The sequence below is a fragment of the Raphanus sativus genome, chromosome 1 (assembly GCF_000801105.2).
Source record: "Raphanus sativus cultivar WK10039 chromosome 1, ASM80110v3, whole genome shotgun sequence".
NCBI classification, from domain to species: domain Eukaryota; kingdom Viridiplantae; phylum Streptophyta; class Magnoliopsida; order Brassicales; family Brassicaceae; genus Raphanus; species Raphanus sativus.
In genome coordinates this window covers 4,053,584-4,071,148 of record NC_079511.1, presented here as the reverse complement: position 1 = coordinate 4,071,148, position 17,565 = coordinate 4,053,584, and the positions used below count along the sequence as shown (strand labels likewise).

At 36.6% G+C, this 17,565-nt stretch overlaps 4 protein-coding genes and 1 pseudogene across 4 annotated transcripts; 2 read left to right on the top strand and 3 right to left on the bottom strand.

The window, feature by feature from the left end:
* Positions 1-168: 168 nt before the first annotated feature.
* On the top strand, positions 169-1,754 carry LOC108839684 (tropinone reductase homolog At1g07440). Its single transcript, XM_018612456.2, has 5 exons — positions 169-340; positions 450-657; positions 736-952; positions 1,215-1,321; positions 1,415-1,754. Exons 1-5 carry the CDS (start codon positions 261-263, stop codon positions 1,601-1,603), a joined length of 801 nt encoding a protein of 266 aa, XP_018467958.1. The 5' UTR covers positions 169-260; the 3' UTR covers positions 1,604-1,754.
* Positions 1,755-6,139: 4,385 nt separating this feature from the next.
* Positions 6,140-8,086, top strand: LOC108861066 (protein phosphatase 2C 3). Its single transcript, XM_018634893.2, has 3 exons — positions 6,140-6,727; positions 6,815-7,132; positions 7,226-8,086. The coding sequence occupies exons 1-3, from the start codon at positions 6,275-6,277 to the stop codon at positions 7,724-7,726; spliced, it is 1,272 nt and encodes a 423-aa protein (XP_018490395.1). The 5' UTR covers positions 6,140-6,274; the 3' UTR covers positions 7,727-8,086.
* A 595-nt stretch (positions 8,087-8,681) lies between these two features.
* LOC130509714 (methylsterol monooxygenase 2-2-like) lies at positions 8,682-11,184 on the bottom strand. The gene is made up of 7 exons (XM_057005896.1): positions 11,050-11,184; positions 10,251-10,388; positions 9,851-9,996; positions 9,540-9,659; positions 9,223-9,435; positions 9,046-9,126; positions 8,682-8,969 (listed from the first exon to the last, which is right to left on the bottom strand). The coding sequence occupies exons 1-7, from the start codon at positions 11,077-11,079 to the stop codon at positions 8,897-8,899; spliced, it is 801 nt and encodes a 266-aa protein (XP_056861876.1). The 5' UTR covers positions 11,080-11,184; the 3' UTR covers positions 8,682-8,896.
* LOC130509717 (ras-related protein RABA2b-like) lies at positions 10,250-12,689 on the bottom strand. The gene is made up of 4 exons (XM_057005899.1): positions 12,552-12,689; positions 12,249-12,448; positions 11,050-12,153; positions 10,250-10,388 (listed from the first exon to the last, which is right to left on the bottom strand). The coding sequence occupies exons 2-3, from the start codon at positions 12,411-12,413 to the stop codon at positions 11,668-11,670; spliced, it is 651 nt and encodes a 216-aa protein (XP_056861879.1). The 5' UTR covers positions 12,414-12,448; positions 12,552-12,689; the 3' UTR covers positions 10,250-10,388; positions 11,050-11,667.
* A 2,086-nt stretch (positions 12,690-14,775) lies between these two features.
* LOC108843012 (protein PIGMENT DEFECTIVE 338, chloroplastic-like) lies at positions 14,776-17,202 on the bottom strand (annotated as a pseudogene).
* Between the last annotated feature and the right edge of the window lie 363 nt (positions 17,203-17,565).

Genomic DNA, 17,565 nt, shown 5'->3' with positions numbered 1-17,565 from the left:
AAGTTTTTAAATTATTTTTCATATAACATTAACCTTGACCAATAGCATTTTTGTTTGTCATCCCCTTTTGACTTTTGTGGTTGTAAAGACTTTTTTGGTATGGTTGTGATTTTGGCCCATCATTTGTGATGTTGTGATGTTGGCCCATCATCTTTACGCTCTTATCTACAATGATTGATGATCGATCAACTTTTACTTGACTCCACGTATTCTCTTCATAACATTCATTACAATCTGAGATCTTTAGCCGTAGCAGAGCAATGGCTGGAGCAGAGCAACTCCAAAGATGGAGCCTTCAAGTCAAGACTGCACTTGTAACCGGTGGAACCAAAGGCATTGGGTTCGTATATAACAATACCATTTCAGCTCTATTTCTTTTATTGCTGATTGAAATCACTACATAGACTTTAATTTTAATCAGTTTATTTCTTGTTCTTGAATCAAAATAGACATGCTGTGGTAGAGGAACTTGCAGGATTTGGAGCCATAATACATACTTGCGCCAGAGACGAATCTCAGCTTAACGAGTGTATAAGCCAATGGCAAAAGAAAGGGTTTCAAGTCACAGGTTCAGTCTGTGACGTCACTTCTAGAACAGACAGAGAGAAGCTTATGGAGACGGTTTCATCGATGTTTGGCGGGAAGCTCGATATCCTTGTAAGTCTGAATCTTATCATTAACCCAATTGTTAAACCAGAATGATATTATCTTAGGCTTATATAATCTTGGTTTTAGGTAAACAATGCGGGAGCCATTCGGTCAAAGCCAACAGTGGATCATACAGCAGAAGACTTTTCATTTCATATCTCGACCAACTTAGAATCTGCTTTCCATCTAAGCCAGCTTTCACACCCCTTGCTTAAGGCTTCAGGATACGGTAGCATCGTGTTCATGTCCTCTGTTGCTGGAGTTGTATCGCTTAGCGTCGGTTCCATCTACTCTGCAACAAAAGGTAAGTACATATACCACTTATTGAATACTTAAAACCTTACTAGAGGTTCAAATAGGTTAGTTTTTGAATATTGAGAGACTTAAATGTGTTATTAAAATTTACAATATGCTGCTATATGTGGTTTAATTTTTTTTGGGGGGTTCAGTATTTGCTTAAGGTTATGTTGGCTTAGTTAGTTGTATTTAAGAACTCTTTCTTTAATTTTATTCAAATTAATGAAAAAAAAATTAAACTTTTGAAATGTGTGTGAGTGTCAACATAGGGGCTATGAATCAGCTAGCAAGGAATTTGGCATGCGAATGGGCTAGTGATGGCATTAGGGCTAATGCTGTGGCTCCTGCTGTCATCGCAACTGATCTGGCTAAAGCTGTAAGAGACACTATGCTACAGACTACAGTTCCTCCAAAATTCATCTTTCTTTATTGCTTTTGCTGATCTTTTGACTTCGGTGATGATTATCAGGTGTATGATGAAGAGTTTAAGAAGGCTGTGATATCTAGAAAGCCGTTGGGGCGTTTTGGGGAGCCTGAAGAGGTTGCCTCACTTGTGGCTTTTCTATGTATGCCTGCAGCTTCTTACATAACTGGTCAGACCATTTGTGTCGATGGAGGTCTCTCTGTCAATGGCTTCTCGTATCAGCCACATGGTTAAAATCCAATGCTCCAAATAAATTAAAAACTTCAAATTTTTACAAATAAGTTTCAGTGTCTAGAAACAGAATTTGTATGTTCACTATGTTTCTCGTTATCATATTGGGCTAATTCACCAATATATAAGAGACTTCATAAACTTCCAGAACGAATCTCTCCTCTGATCAGTACATAATAAACCTATTCAGACCCAAAAAAAGCAAAAATACCTTGTGTGTTAATAATTCAAAAGGTGTAACATAATGTACTCCTCCATATTCGAAAGAGTTAAACAACTTCTCGACCTTCCAGCACTACTATGGTCACGATGTAATAAATGTAAATTAGTTTTTTTTTTGACATCAAATGTAAATTAGTTATTTGTTGTTTTCTTAATTTTTTCTACTTTATTTTAAAATTTATCACTTAAGCTGAAAAGTTGAGTGTATTTAAAATCAAACGAGCAAAAATATACGAATTTTATAGTTATTGAGTTAAAAAACCCAATACGGCGAATCCAGGTTCAAACCCCACCGGCCACACGGATATGAATTATTGCTTTCGACTCATTTGAATGTCCAGGAGAGGGTCTATCCGTGGACTGTACCTCCACCCGGGGGTTAGACTTGTGTCATCATTGATCCGGATTTAACCCTTTTGTTTACAAAAAAAAAAAATATACGAATTTTATATGACCACGTAAGAACAACATGGATGTATCGTAGGCAGAGGTGCCACCATGCACACTGAACTTTAGATATTTCTAGTAAATTAATACCAACTTTATAAAATCATATAATAATGATATAGGATCATGATAACTCATTCGCTATATTCCAAACACACAGAAACTGAATGCTTTTGTCACTTACCAATGATTCTAGGAGCTTCAGGGTTGGGAGTCAATTCAATTACAATAGTTTTAGTTGGGTCGGTGGGTTCAGGAACAAGGCCCCATTCCATCATCCTCCCTATTTGGCCTATTTGTTATCTAATGAGTTTTGAAATTTCACTAATACTCAAAAATATTTCATTTTATTTTATTTTATTTTCTGATGAAATTTAGTCCTCTATCAGCTTTACCCTCATCTCATTTTTTCTAGCATAGCAATGGAAGAAAGAAAAAAACTAGTAGGTGCCTACATTAATGGCTGCTTTGAATGGGGTACGGATGATGTGAACTTCTGGTCTACAAGAAGAATAACTTGCCAGAATACCGTTGAACTGCCAAAACCCTAATTTAATGACTGGTTCTAAAATTTAAATTATTGCATTTCATAACCATTTTTATTATTTATAATTGTGAGGCTAATTAGTCATAAATTGGTAATGTTCAAGCTGCATGGATTACTGGCTGTATATATCTTGTAATTTAATTAAAACAACTTTTGTGTTTCAAAAATGCAATAGATGGTTTTTTCGGCCGCGAATCTGAGACGTGCAACTACAACCGCACATTTCTCCTTTGGTGACGGAGACTCGGTGACCAAGTAACAAGATTCGGTTAATAAAACGATTACATAAATAATGTTTACGAAAATAAATTAAAATTGAGTTATTCATTTTATAAGCAAGCACCACTAACCATTTCACAACTGAGACCAGTTGATTCTTTGTCATAGTTGACTCAAAGCGTGATGAGAGTGAGAGGCAACTTGACCTAACTTCAATCCAAAATTTGGTTCAATAGTAAATACGATTTATACACGCGTACGGTGGTGAAAAGGGAGTCTTTAGATTTTCTCTTGAAAGAAGGGACCACTCGCCGGAATAGAACCAAAGCGGAAACGTATAGGTAAATGGTTGGGCCACTGCTTCACCCAAGAGCCTTTACTCTCTTCTTCCGCCTTTAACGGTAAAAAAAACTCCCAACTCCAAGACACTTACGTGTCCTCTGTACGGTTTTCTCTTTCTAACTTTCAACTTCATAGTGACTAGTGAGATTATCATGAATGTAGTTACAGCTTTACAGCGTGAAATCTAATTTGATCTCGTGCGTATAATCAAATCCACTTAATGGAGACAGATTTGGAGGTACATCCAGTATGATATAATTATTATAAAAATGCTGAACACAAGATATTCTGCAGTGCCGAGATTCTTTGCTGTCTGATTCTAACTGGTGTTTTCAGTACACCGAATTCAAATCTGAACTTATGCAGCAAATCAATTTATTATTTTCTTATGTAAGTGACCTGCTATGAGATTACAAATTTATCTCGATATGTAAATAATTCGTGTATGTGTTTAAGAAAATAACATGATATGTTATCAAATGTGTCGTGTAAGTTATCCCAGTAACAGACAAGACGATGGCATGTAACTTAATCTGATATTTTTAGTCAAAAAAACTTAATCTGATATTCATATATAATCATGTAAGCTTATTTTTGGCTATATATAAATTTCATTACAGACCGCAGTCAAGAGTATTCGTTACGACTAAAAGCTGATACGCATGCACAAGATCTTCTGTAGCATGATTGAAAGCTAGTAGGCATGCAAAAACATTTTTTATTTTTTTTTTACGATTAAACTTGTACGATTTCGACTTGGATCTTCTGTAGCACAGTGGGGTATTCAGGCTTGTTATCAGTTGAGTAGAAGTAGACATCATTGTTAACAATACGAGAGAGACTACTCCAACCATGAGACCAAATTTAGTGTTAAAATTACACCAAATTTAATGTTTTGGTGTCGAACATTTTTTGTCATATACACCAAATATTACCTCAAAAATAATATTATATTATTTGATGTTTTTTATTTTAATTATTTTTATTATATGAAATTGATAAATAATTGTTTTATCATGCTTTGATATTATGTTCATTAAATTTTCCTAATTATTTGTTTATAAACTTTATTTACATTTATATGTTTTGGTTTAACAATATTATACATTTATTTAATTTATATAAAATAGTATATTAAAAAATACAAAACATTAATTATGAAAAGCACATAACATAACAATATATTGATTTTAATAAATTTGTATTAGGTAGTAATACATGTTTAACTATATTATAAAAAAATATTTTAAAATTTGGTGAATTTAATAGTATTAAATATAATTTAAATAAAAATTATAATTAACATTTTAAAATAAAATAGATGATAGTAACCATTTAGTGATTTTTTATTTCAAAAAAATAAAATATAAAAGTTCCATAATGATTTATTTTTTATAACATAAAAATTATAATAATAGCTTAGTGATTTCTTATATGAAAATAAAATAAATAATATTTTAATTATGTAAAAATAATTTATAATATATAAATAATACAGTATATTTATGTTTAGTTACAAATTAAAAATGATTAATAATAATAATTAAAACAAATTTGAACTGAATAATAATAATAATAATTATATTATATTATATTATTCAATGAAACATAATAAAATATATATATAAAATATTTGGTGTGATTAATAGCATTACACCAAATTTAATGTAATACTATTCACTCCACATCAAATTTGTTGGGATAGTATAATCTTTAATGTTTCATTGGAGATAAAATTACACAAAAGTTGGTATTTTGGTGTTACATTGGAGATGATCTTACTCCAAATGACAGGTACTAAAAGCTCGCAGAATCAGCTTACAAGGCTTTGGTTAAATAATTTCCAAGAACGCTTAAAGTTAAACCAACAACCGTAAGAACGTTAAAACACATTTAGCAGCTGGTTCCATAAACTTGTTCAGTTGTGATAATGCAAAATACAGGAATACAATTTGAAGATGTGCATCATTAAATATTTCAACAAGCCATCGATACATTTTGTTATCTAAGAATGTATGGCCCTTGTCTTTTATTTAGAAAATGGTTTGGACTAAAGTTTCTTTTTGTTTTTATAATATTCACTTAGGTTGATGTTAACTAATACTATTATTTTCTTAAAACATCCAGTAGACCTCTCGGATGAAAGCTAACGTGTCTCATATAACCTAACTTTAATTATTTCTCAGTATTGCGGGATGCATTTAGTTAGTTAAGCTTGAAAAAGATGACCTGATTCAGCTCAAATCAGGGTTAACTACGACGACTTCTTAACGTAATGAAGTTCTTTTAAATTAAAATAGTGTTTTATGGATTTTTTTTTTTTGTCAACAGTGTTTTATGGATTAGATCTCTCATCTTTAGGGAGACAGAGAGACGATTCGGACAAGAAGAAGAAAGAAAAAAAGGTGTTCCAGAGAGAAAGAGTGGACCACAATCGTGTCGCGAAAGGAAGTTCTTCTTTCCGCTCTGTTCCATTCTCATTGGACCACGTCTATCTCATACCTGATAGTGATGCTTACGTGGTGTATTTTTAAGCAGCGTAGTGACCAGATCAACGGTCAGGATTAATCTCTTTAGGCACAAGACCAATACGTCATGTCGCTATAAGTTTTTCAAAGACAGGGAGGGAGAAAAATCAAAGTTAAAAAGTGAAATTGAAAAAAAGAAATTTAAAATATTTATGAAGCGGTAGGCGCGTGGGTATAAATGACCCCTACCTTGTAACGTGTTACGACGATATTTATTCAATCAATTGCATGCAATCTAACACAATCTACACAACACCATTCGACTTCTGTAATAAAAAAAAGAAAAATATCAGACAGAGAGATATTTCATTTCTCGGAAATTAGTATTGACGATCAAGTGCGAAGAACGCGGCGATCCGAGAGTTTCTGATGGCGGATATTTGTTACGATGACGAACCGTCATGGTCTAGCCGGAGGCGAAGGATCGGAGTCCACCGATGCAGGATATCTCCGTCAGAGATGCATCAGGCGGCGGTGGAAGATACAGAGGGGGTTTATAAGCGTAACAAGCAAGAGGAAAATGATATTATGAACTGTGCATCATCACCTGATCAAGGTTGTTCAGAAGCAGTCGAGAGTGTGCTACTTGATGACGTTGACGCCGGTGAAAATTCATCGGTTATCGCAGCTATTCCGTCTAAGGAAACGGCGAGAGAGACGGAACCGAGGAGGCCTAGATACGGCGCCGCATCAGTGTGCGGTAGAAGAAGAGAGATGGAGGATGCGGTTGCGATCCATCCTTCTTTCGTTCGGAAGCAAACGGAGTCTTCTCGTTCCAAGTGGCACTATTTTGGAGTTTACGATGGTCACGGCTGCTCTCACGTACGACGCCGTTTCTCAACACATAAATTCAAATTTTAATCGGTTAGCCTGACGCAGTTTTGTTGCAATACGTTGTCGTTTTTTTAGGTCGCCACTAGATGTAAAGAGAGGCTTCACGAGATAGTGCAAGAGGAAGCAGCTCTCTCTGGTGGTCAAAAAGAAGAATGGAAGAAGATGATGGAACGTAGCTTCGCGCGCATGGACAATGAGGTTGTTCGTTGGGGCGAAACCGTGATGAGCGCTAACTGCAGTTGCGAGCTTCAAACGCCGGATTGCGACGCTGTCGGATCCACAGCTGTTGTCTCCGTCGTTACCCCGGAGAAGATCGTTGTAGCGAACTGCGGCGATTCCAGAGCAGTTCTCTGTCGGAATGGAAAGCCAGTTCCTCTATCCACAGATCATAAGGTCAGCCTCTCTCCAGAGAGAAAGAAACATATATTTCTTTATTTGTTTAATTTTGTTGTTTTAATTTTGTTTTTTGTGTGTTTAAATAAACAGCCGGATCGTCCAGACGAGTTGGATCGGATCCAGGAAGCAGGAGGGAGAGTGATATATTGGGATGGTCCTAGAGTCTTGGGCGTGTTAGCCATGTCACGAGCCATAGGTGATAATTACTTGAAACCATACGTGAGTTCGGAGCCGGAAGTTACTGTGACGGACCGGACCGAAGAAGATGAGTTTCTGATTCTAGCGAGCGACGGATTATGGGACGTGGTGACGAACGAGGCGGCGTGCGCGATGGTGCACATGTATCTTAACAAAAGAGGTGGTGGCCGTGGAAGGCGACGAGAAACTCAGGACGAGTGTAGTGACGGGAAAGAGGATGAGAAGGTGGTGGTGGGGTCGAGCAAGAGCGGGAAGAAAGGAGAGATCGCGGACAAAGCATGCACGGAGGCGTCAGTGTTGTTGACGAAGCTGGCGTTGGCTAAGCATAGTGGCGACAACGTAAGCGTCGTGGTCGTTGATCTCAGAAGAAGAAGAAAAAGACACGTTGCTTGAGTTGACACTAATCTATCTCATTACTCCACCGTCTTTTAAAAAAAAAGTATGATTCTTTTGTTTTTTTTTCATTGGGTAAAGTGTGTGGAGGTTTCACTGGGACGAAGGCATCTCAGTTCATCTCCAAACCATAGAGGAAAAAAAGCATTAGTTGAAAAAAATCTCGGTTTAACGAAACCGGTTAAATCGGGGTATGGTTGTTTTTTTTCTTTTTTCTTTTTTGTTCTGGACCATCGTTTTTGCCTTTTTAGTTGTGTGTAATCGACAAACAAAAAAGGAAGACGGGTTATGTACTTATGTGTCACCGTCTGGATGGAATGAGTTCAGAATTCAATAAATAAAAAGCATGTACGTTTTGTTTTTGCTTGCTTTTAGACAAAACCATTCATTCAGGAACGCGTGGTATCCTTTTCAGACAACAACGGGAATTTTCTTTTGTTGATAGAGACTTTTGGTTTTGGTCTTTGCATCTGGTGGGGCTTTTTGTGTAGAAGATATTCAAAATCCCACGGAAAGGAATAGAGAAAGGAGAATAATCGGGTATGGAGTTAGGACGTGTCACAATGGTAAGCTTAGAAACCCTACACCACAAGAAAGGACGTGACCCAGCAAGGACAGATACACATTATATCATATGCACATTATATACGTGTCGGTGTTGGTTGATAATTGATTGTTCTATGATCCCATCAAAAGATGTTTGATCTATTACATTTTACACATGATCACTGATCATGTAAGAGTTTATCCAGAATGAAAACGAAGTTGCAAGCTACTTTTTATTATCCAGTGACTCTACGTGTGGGAAATGGTCAGGGCCGAGTACAAACCAAAGATATTTCAGACCAGAACTTGTGGGCTGATTAATTTTGCTCTGATAGTCAGTCAACTCAGTCCAAGAAAACAAAATAGTGGCGATATTAAGCAACAAATTAAATAGATGACCCATATCAAATGCTTCAAAAGCCCAACCCAAACGCATGTTAATTTTAGCTACTCCGAGAGTTGAGGTACCAAATGTATTTGTAGCAGTTCTAGACACATAACAAACTAAAAATGGAAAAGAAAACAAGGTTGAAGAATAAGACCTCCACAGAGATGCAAACGGACACTCGCAAATCCACAATTCCAACGACATTTTGTTCTCCGCAAACCATCAAACCGGTGAGTTCAAGTTTGTTTCAAGTCACTGTTTTCTTTAAGAGACTTCAGTCTTCTGTAGCCCTTATCGGTACCAAAGATCCTGATAAACACCATGACAAATGGTTAAGATCTCTTTCCAGAAGCAAAGAGATAATAATAATAGGTCAGATGATTACCAGTCCATGTACACAAAAGTTGAGGAGTAATTTCCAGATTTTGTGTAGAGGAGGCGGTGATGGTAGTCATGGAAGTCAGAACTGTAACCAAATGATTGAATTTGCCGTTATTACAATCTACTATAGCTTTTAGATTCAAAAGAGCTTTGCTAGGTGTGAGTGTGTGTGTGATCTTACCCTCCATATAGAGGAAGAAAATTTGAGAGGCTCCAAGGGAAATGATAACCACAATGTGCCTCAACTGTCTCAAGCACTCTCAGCACCATCCATAACCAGAGAGTAATTAGGTGGGGGCCGGTGAGAGCTGGCCCGACTATGGTAGCAAATCCCAGGAACAGAATCTCAGCGGGGTGAGCATATTCCGATGTCAAACCAAATGGTGTGGCATATCTGGGGTATCATAAAATGGTTGCTCTTTCAGAATGTATCCAAGTACTAGTCATTTGCAAGACTCCCAAAATGTAAAAAAATGATTGTGAGCAATTGAGACTTACTCATGATGAACACTGTGCACGGTCTTGTACAGCCATTTTGTATGCAAGATCCGATGACCCCAATAGAAAACAAAATCCTCAATGATGAAGTAGAATAATATCTGGGCAGACACTTCTTTCCTGCAGGGCCATAACCAAAAAATGGTCTTATATACCTCTGATCAAGCACAGGGCTCAGGTTCTTTCATGATGCTCAACACTGACAGTTCTCTTTTTTTTTTTCTTTTTTTTTGGGAATTGCCATGTCGAAGAGTTTAACATCAAGAACCCAAAGGAACAAAAAGCTTTAGCACTAAAAAACCTGGTAATACCAGGAGGGTAGAGGAAAACTGCTTCGCATTCCCATGGCTCTGAAGACAGGATAGGAGGCCATCATCAGAGGCAAGTTTACGCAGAAATGATAAAGCAACAAGCGAGTTATACATTTTTCTTGAGCTGCAGGTGTGTTATTTTTTGCCTGCATATGACCAAAAGAAGGGGGCATTTGTTGATCATCATAAAAATAAAAATAAAAAGCTGAGAAAACTGATCACTAGTAATTGCAGAGCCATGACAAAAAAAAAGAACTTTTATCAGTGAAACAAACAAGTGACCAATTCCTTGGATGAACAACCTCTACAAGAACCTATTGAAACAATCACGCAAAGGTATATATATTTTCATACGTAGGAGACCCGCTTAGAAAAATGAGAACTAAGAAGAGAGAGTGACCTGAATCTTGTACTTGGTGAGAAAGCCTTGCCTTTCTAGATAAATGAAAGGGAGGCCAGATAAGAAGAAGACGCTTTCATGGAGGAGAAAACTCCCGATGCAGGCCAGTTGAAAGTCGCTAAAATGTGTCACAAGGTACTGCAACAAAAAAGGAATCATGATTGTGATGGTAAATAACAGAAACAGAAAGTACTGGTATCATCATTTTCAGTCTCTCTCTCTCTCTATATCTATATAAACACATCAATTAAGTAAAAACAAATCTTCAAGGAAACACTATTGCTTAGTTAGCACGTGTTATATTGATCCACTATTAGGGGTACATAGACGCTTTTTAAAACATACGTAGTATCTAGAAGAACAGTGCCTGGTCAATTCTTCTGCTAGACATGATCAAATGAAAAATTAATCGCCACCTCGTCCAATAAAACCATGCAAAAAAATCCATCTGAACAGAGAGGGGATTGATTGATTATCATTCATGCGTCTAAGGTCCAGATTCCATTCCCTAAACCGGTTTTAAGCTCCCAGAAACACAAACCGAAGCTGGAAAAAACGATCATACTTTCTCTACATGATTTGGCACCTAGCATAGTCAAATTCAGATCTAACACATAACTTCAATCCACACTAAATCACATTTAAACCGATGGATCAAAACAACCAAATAGCCGCAGATCACAGTAAGAGATAAGTGAAATAAAACGCCGAAGTGTATCACAATGTGGTCAAGTGAAGACGGAGTAAACAAGAGGAAAACAGGAGCTTGTCGATTCAGAGGAGAATGGAGTTTGTGTACCTGCCAACCGGATTCGACGAGGGACGCCATTGATGGATCTAGAGAGAGAGAGAGAGATTCGGGGGAAGATGTAGAAGGAAGAAAGAGGTGGGAGAGAGGCCACGAGTGAAACGAAAACAACAGACTGTCACCAGTCTGATATTTCTTTCTTTTTTTCTCATCTAACTTTTTGTTTTTACATTTTTGACCCGTAAAATCGCAAATGCTTACGCAGCCCCTCGTGCGCATCGCCCTCTCCCTCCATTTTTTTTTATTATAAGTTTATTAGTGGTCCCCATATTTTTTATTTTATTCCTTTTGTTGTCTGTACATTTTGAAATGTTCAAGAGACTTTTTCCCATCAAAGCTAGCCAAGAGAAGGCAGAGAGCTTCTTCATCCGTGAATGTGTCTGCATAAGACTTTTACATAACAATAAAGAAACAAAGATCTTTCCTTTCTGAGAAATACTGTGGAATGATCACAGTTTCAATACAGCAATCTGTAACATAAATCCAAAAAATAAAATAGACTGGGAAGCAAAAAGGTATTGCTATAATTGCTGAAATCAAGCCAAGAACCAAAAAAAATTGGTAAAAGATCAAACGTGTGACTGATTGATATAAGTCATTGAGGGTTAACTAGGTAGAACAGCATCCTTTACTCTTACCCACAGACGAATCCGTTATGTTAATCGCAGTACCTTGCCCCGGAACCTGAAGATTACCCGCAGCTTCCTGCGCCGCCAACGCCTTCTTGCTCACGATATGATAAATCTCAGACAATATAGTCTGAAACGCTTTCTCGATGTTACTCGCTTCCAAAGCAGACGTCTCCAGAAACGACAAACCTTCCTTCTCAGCCAGAGACCTACCGTCCTCATCAGCAACGGATCTCAGGTGGTTCAGATCCGATTTGTTACCGGCCATCATGATCACAATGTTGGAATCGGCGTGGTCCCTGAGCTCGCGTAACCACCTCAGGACGTTCTCGAAGGTCTGCCTCTTGGTGATGTCGTAGACGAGGAGAGCTCCGACGGCTCCTCTGTAGTAAGCGCTGGTGATGGCTCTGTAACGCTCTTGCCCTGCTGTATCCCAAATCTGAGCCTTCACTGTTTTGCCTTCAACCTAACGGAAACAGATACGTGAGCATAAGATCTGTAGATCTAATAAGGCTAAACAAACGCGATTGATTTGATTGATCGATCGATCGTTCAGGTCACCTGTAGAGTTCTGGTGGCGAATTCGACGCCGATGGTGGATTTGGATTCGAGGCAGAACTCGTTTCTGGTGAATCTGGAGAGGATGTTGGATTTGCCGACGCCGGAGTCGCCGATGAGGACGATCTTGAACAAGTAATCGTACTCGTGGTCTATTCGATTCGCCATTGTCTTCCTCTCAAATCCTAGCGCTTCCGATCAACCTGTGCACACACACACAGATTACATAAATACGTCAGACGATCGAGAGTGGAGGTTAAACGAATCACAAGCGCAAATCGAAAGGAGGAACTATAAAATTTTTACCCTTTTAGAGCAAAGCTGAAAGGATCGATAATAGAAATGTTTTTTTTTTTGCTTTCTTTCTGTTTCCAACTCGTCTCTCCTCTTCCCTATACTTCGCGGTGAAAACGGAAACACCCATTTATTTAGTTTTAAAATTTTGGAATTATTTTATTTTGGTTTAACCACGAAATAGATAATAACATTAGTTTGAATTTCGTTGTTTTTATTTTTTTTGAAAAAGGTTTGAATTTCGTTGTTGTTTGAGATCTTTTTCAAATTTGAATTTATTAACATGTAGCATTTTAGCTTAGATATTCCAATAACTAAAATCACTACATATAACTTCATGTCATCTGTAAAGAGTACTCAATATTCATACACATTTTAATATAATTTTAGTAGAAAGGAAAATATTCAAAGATTATGTAGTAAAAAGTCTTTGTTTCTGTAAATTTTTAGAAATAACAATGTTATTAATTCTATTAAAGTTTTACTGTATACTAGATTCTTTCTCCGCGCTACGCGCGGAAAGTGTGTTGATCGTTTATTTTTCGATAATATGTGTCAATGTTTGTGTTTGGAATGAGGATGTTGTATTTGTCAAAGTAATGAGAAAGTCGATGAATTATTTAAGGATGCTCAACCCTGTAAATCTTTTCAATTTAAAACTGGAGGTAACAATTTAAAAAAAAATCTTTGTAATGTAACTTTTATATTCAAAAGTTTCTTATCTATTGATTTTTTTAAAAATAATTGTTAAAATTTTTTTATGGGCAAATCTCTAAAATAGCACTTTTTAAGTTTTTCACAAAAATAGCACTCAAAAAATAAAATGACCAAAATAGCACCTTTTTGTTTTGAAAATTTTCATTTTTCATTTTTTATTTTACAAAATTTGAATACATTACTAAAACTCCACCCCTTAACTCTAAACCCTAAGTCTTAGATTAATTAACCCAAGGGTTATAAATGCATATTTACCTTTCAATAAAACTTATTTTGATCATTTTCTTCATTGTGATGCTATTTTGTGACAAAAACTTGATTTGGTGCTATTTTTGTCTTTTTCTTATTTTTCATTTTAATATTTAGCCAAATTTCTAATTCGATATTAATAAGTTAGTTAAATAGTTTTTTTCTTCGGGTAAGTAAAAACTGATATTGAAAATCATTCAATTATATTTTTAAATTAAAAAATTATTTTGATATTATTATATTTTAGAAGATTAATAATATTATATTTATATATAAATATCAAAATAATTTTATTAAATTATTGATCTATAGTTTAGCAACAGTCGATACCAATGATCTCGGGACTCTTGAAATAATCTGGTTCAGTGTCCAAGTCGAGTTTAAAATGTTGACAGTGCGTAAATGGTTTTACTATTTTCTTTATTTTATTAGTGTTTTGCTTTCTTATATTTATTAATTCTTATATATATATATATATATATATATATATATATATATATATATTATATATATATATATTTTAGCAATATTTTACATGATTTGCTGCAGCGTTTGATTTTGTGATTTCTAGGTTTGTTATTTGAGCGAGGAGAAAAACTTGGGTTGTTATGGCTTGTAAACGAATAAACCAGAACATTAAAAACCTATTCTAATATTTACAAATTATTCAAAATATTTTTTATTGATGGATCATATAAACAACCAATTTCTAAATCTTGTTTATTTCTTTAAGTTCAGAGGTGTTTATTGGTATCATATAAACAACCACATTTTTTTGGTCTTTTTATTTTTAGCTTAATCTGAAAATTCCAGACTCTGTCAATGATTTGTTGTTTTTATTTTGTGGTTATTTGGAATTGATTAGTTAATAAAGAGTTCAGGTTACACAGAGAATGAGGATCCCATAGATTAGTGTTAAATCAAGGTGACATTATCCTTATCCTAAACACAACTCTTTTCACCAAAATGGAAAGCCCGAAGGCATATATGTTTGCAGCTGACCCTGATTATAAACAAAGTGATACATTTCCAGTTTCCTCATAACACTGGCATATTTACTAAGGAATAGTAATGTGACTACATGAATGATCATTCACGTATGCTTTGACTCAACTATTCTTGCATTATCTTCTAGTCCTTTGACACTCATATCTGCCAATTTAGGTGTTAGGAAAAAAATTATGATATTCCTGAAAGTCAAAGCATCATCTACGTATGCTTTGAAAGGTTATTATGTGCATATATCCGCCCCCGACTGTGTAAAACGATGTTAACACAACTAATCTCTCATGTTGAAGGATAAATCATGAAAAGGGGTCCAAGTGAAATCCCTTATGACCTCAAGCTTTATTCTTTTGTACTTCTCTACTGCTATCACACACAATCATCAACTTCCCTCATTTCCATCTGTCTTTCCATTATCATTTAGCATCCAAAATTTTTATGATTTGTCTTGTCATAGCTTACTACTACCCAGATTTGAACACATCCTTGCAACATGTAGCTATGTCCGGCTTGTACCCACACAACCTTGAAAACAATTCATTGTTATCTCTGAAACTCTTCAATTGAGGGACGTTTTGCTTTATCATGCTTCCATCCTAGAAACAGTGAAACCAAAAAGCTTACTGCAAGTCAGCAAAAAAAGAAACTCCTGCTTTATTTTTTCTTTCAAACTATATAGTTAAACAAAAAAGTAACTATTAAATCCACTAAAATGCATGAACTCTAAGCAAACATGTGAAGCCTACCTCAATTCTGGTGAGAGATATTCCACTCAGTTATCTTAACGTCAGTGGACTCAGTAAGCTGATTGATCTGCCACATAACAACCTACTTTCCATTAGGATCTTCTTGATACATCAACCAATAACAGTTATTGAAATCAAGGAACAAAAAGAGACCTACCTCACTTGGTGCCAAGCTATTCTCCTAAAGTAACGTCTAGAAGAAAACAAAGGCCTTCCCCTCAACGTCCTCCCTAAAACATCTGCAAAGATCATTGTCCTATCTCCACCACAGGCATGCCTTGCCTTGCAAACTACACAACTTAAGCACCATCTTCATCATCATCCTTAACAATCTCCATTTTACCATGAACCAAGAATTCTTCAGCATCGTACTTTAAATCACAGAGCAAGTAATCAAATTTTTGCTCGTACAATGGAACTTTCTCATTCGTCATCATGATCCCTACATATCCGCAATTATACTCACATTGAGTCTGTTCTCGTTACCAGAAACCACAGGTCCACAACACCAACCACAAATTCACCTGGTTTGGGATCGTAATACTCCATGGCGAGTCTCTCCGTCTCCTGGGAAACCTCTGATTCATCTCCTTCTTCATGCTTTAAGAATTTCAGAAAGGGCTCATGCAGGACCTGGCCATAGCCTGCTTTCCCATACTCATCTCCTCTGGTGTCGATACATGATTAGGCTCGTACAATAGCTGAAGCTCTTCCTCCGCCGCGATTCCCCCACTTTGTACATCGGCAACGACGTCATGTGAGCAAAATCTACAAACAGAAAAATTGCTAGATTTTTTAAGAAGTAACAGAGTTAGTAGTCACTTACCAACCAATATTTCATCATAACATAATCAAAACCAATATGTTTACACAATTATATGGATTGAGAGCTTACCATAAAGGTCTCCTTTACGGTCACAAGCCTCATCAAATTCCTTATGCCCATAGAATTGGAATCGATCCTCGGGAAACCCAACCGTACTGTCCGCTGAAACAGAGAGGACGGAGTTCCAAGAGAAAGTCACGGTCACAGTTGGCTCAGCAACACGGTACACAATCTTGCTCTTAGACCCGTAGAAGTTGGTGAGTCTGTATATGGAACCAGCAACCGTTCACTCGTTAGGTCAGACTTCAGCCTATGCGGGTCTTCTTAGCGGAGTGACAATGGACCAGCTGTTCTATGCGGTTCTTCCTCCAGTGTTTCTGGAATCAACAGGGGGTCAGTTGGTGCATCTGTCTTAGCTGTTCCCTTTCGACCACACCATCAACAGCCTTTTGTGTTTGTTGTCACAACTCTGTTCACAACAGGACAGAGGCTTGTCTTCTCAGCTCCAGCCCCAGGAAAGTCATTAGGTCCCTGTCCATGAACAATAACAAACAATCGTTAGTGCTCTCAGTTGTTAAACAATTCAGTTAAGAGGGTTAACAAACCAAAAATACGATGGAGGCCTTACTTTTTAGGTAACTTTGTCTTGCATCACATTCATGGGCAAAATAAAAATGTGTTCCAGAGGTTGCATTTACGAAAAGCCGACCTAGAATTACACAGAGTAAAACAATGAATATATATTCAACTAAGATACAAAAAAAATATTCAACTGAGATACAAAAAAAAAATAATCAACTGAGATACAAATTTACTAATATCCATTTTTTTGGCAAATTTTAAAACAATAGGAATAGCAAACAGGGTGACAAAATGAATGGTTGCCAGTGTTATGTACCTCTCAATCCTAATATCGCCATGATGCGTTTACTGGTTTGGGCTTCCTCGCTTCACCGGCGACAACGTTGGCGGAGGAGTCACCCGTTATGCCTCTTTTTGACCTAGCTATGACAGAGGAATCGGCGGTTTCAGAGGAACGGTTCACAGGCTCACCGACGGAGTTGATCAACTTCGCGGAGGTAAGATCGCCGGAAACAGAGGTCTTGCTGTTAGAATTCATCGTTCTTGAGATTTTTGAGAGTATTGAATCCTTTCCGAAATGACCCGATATAAATAGGAGGGGATACAGGAAGGCAAAACGAACCCATTAAAGAAGAATTCATGGCGCAGAGATGGATTAATGAGGGTGGTGGCGATAAAACGATTTCCGTTGAGAAATCCATTTCTCCTCTCTCGTCGAAGAAAACCAGGAAGTGACGTGTCAAAACATTCTAACCTGATTGGATGATTTAAATTGATGACGTGGACATGCTATCTGTGGATCTTATTCTCCTTTTAATATAGATAATAGATATTCTTTTATTTGAACGCATCATATAGCAGTGTAATGTACTATAAAGAAAGTAACAACATAGTAGGTTAC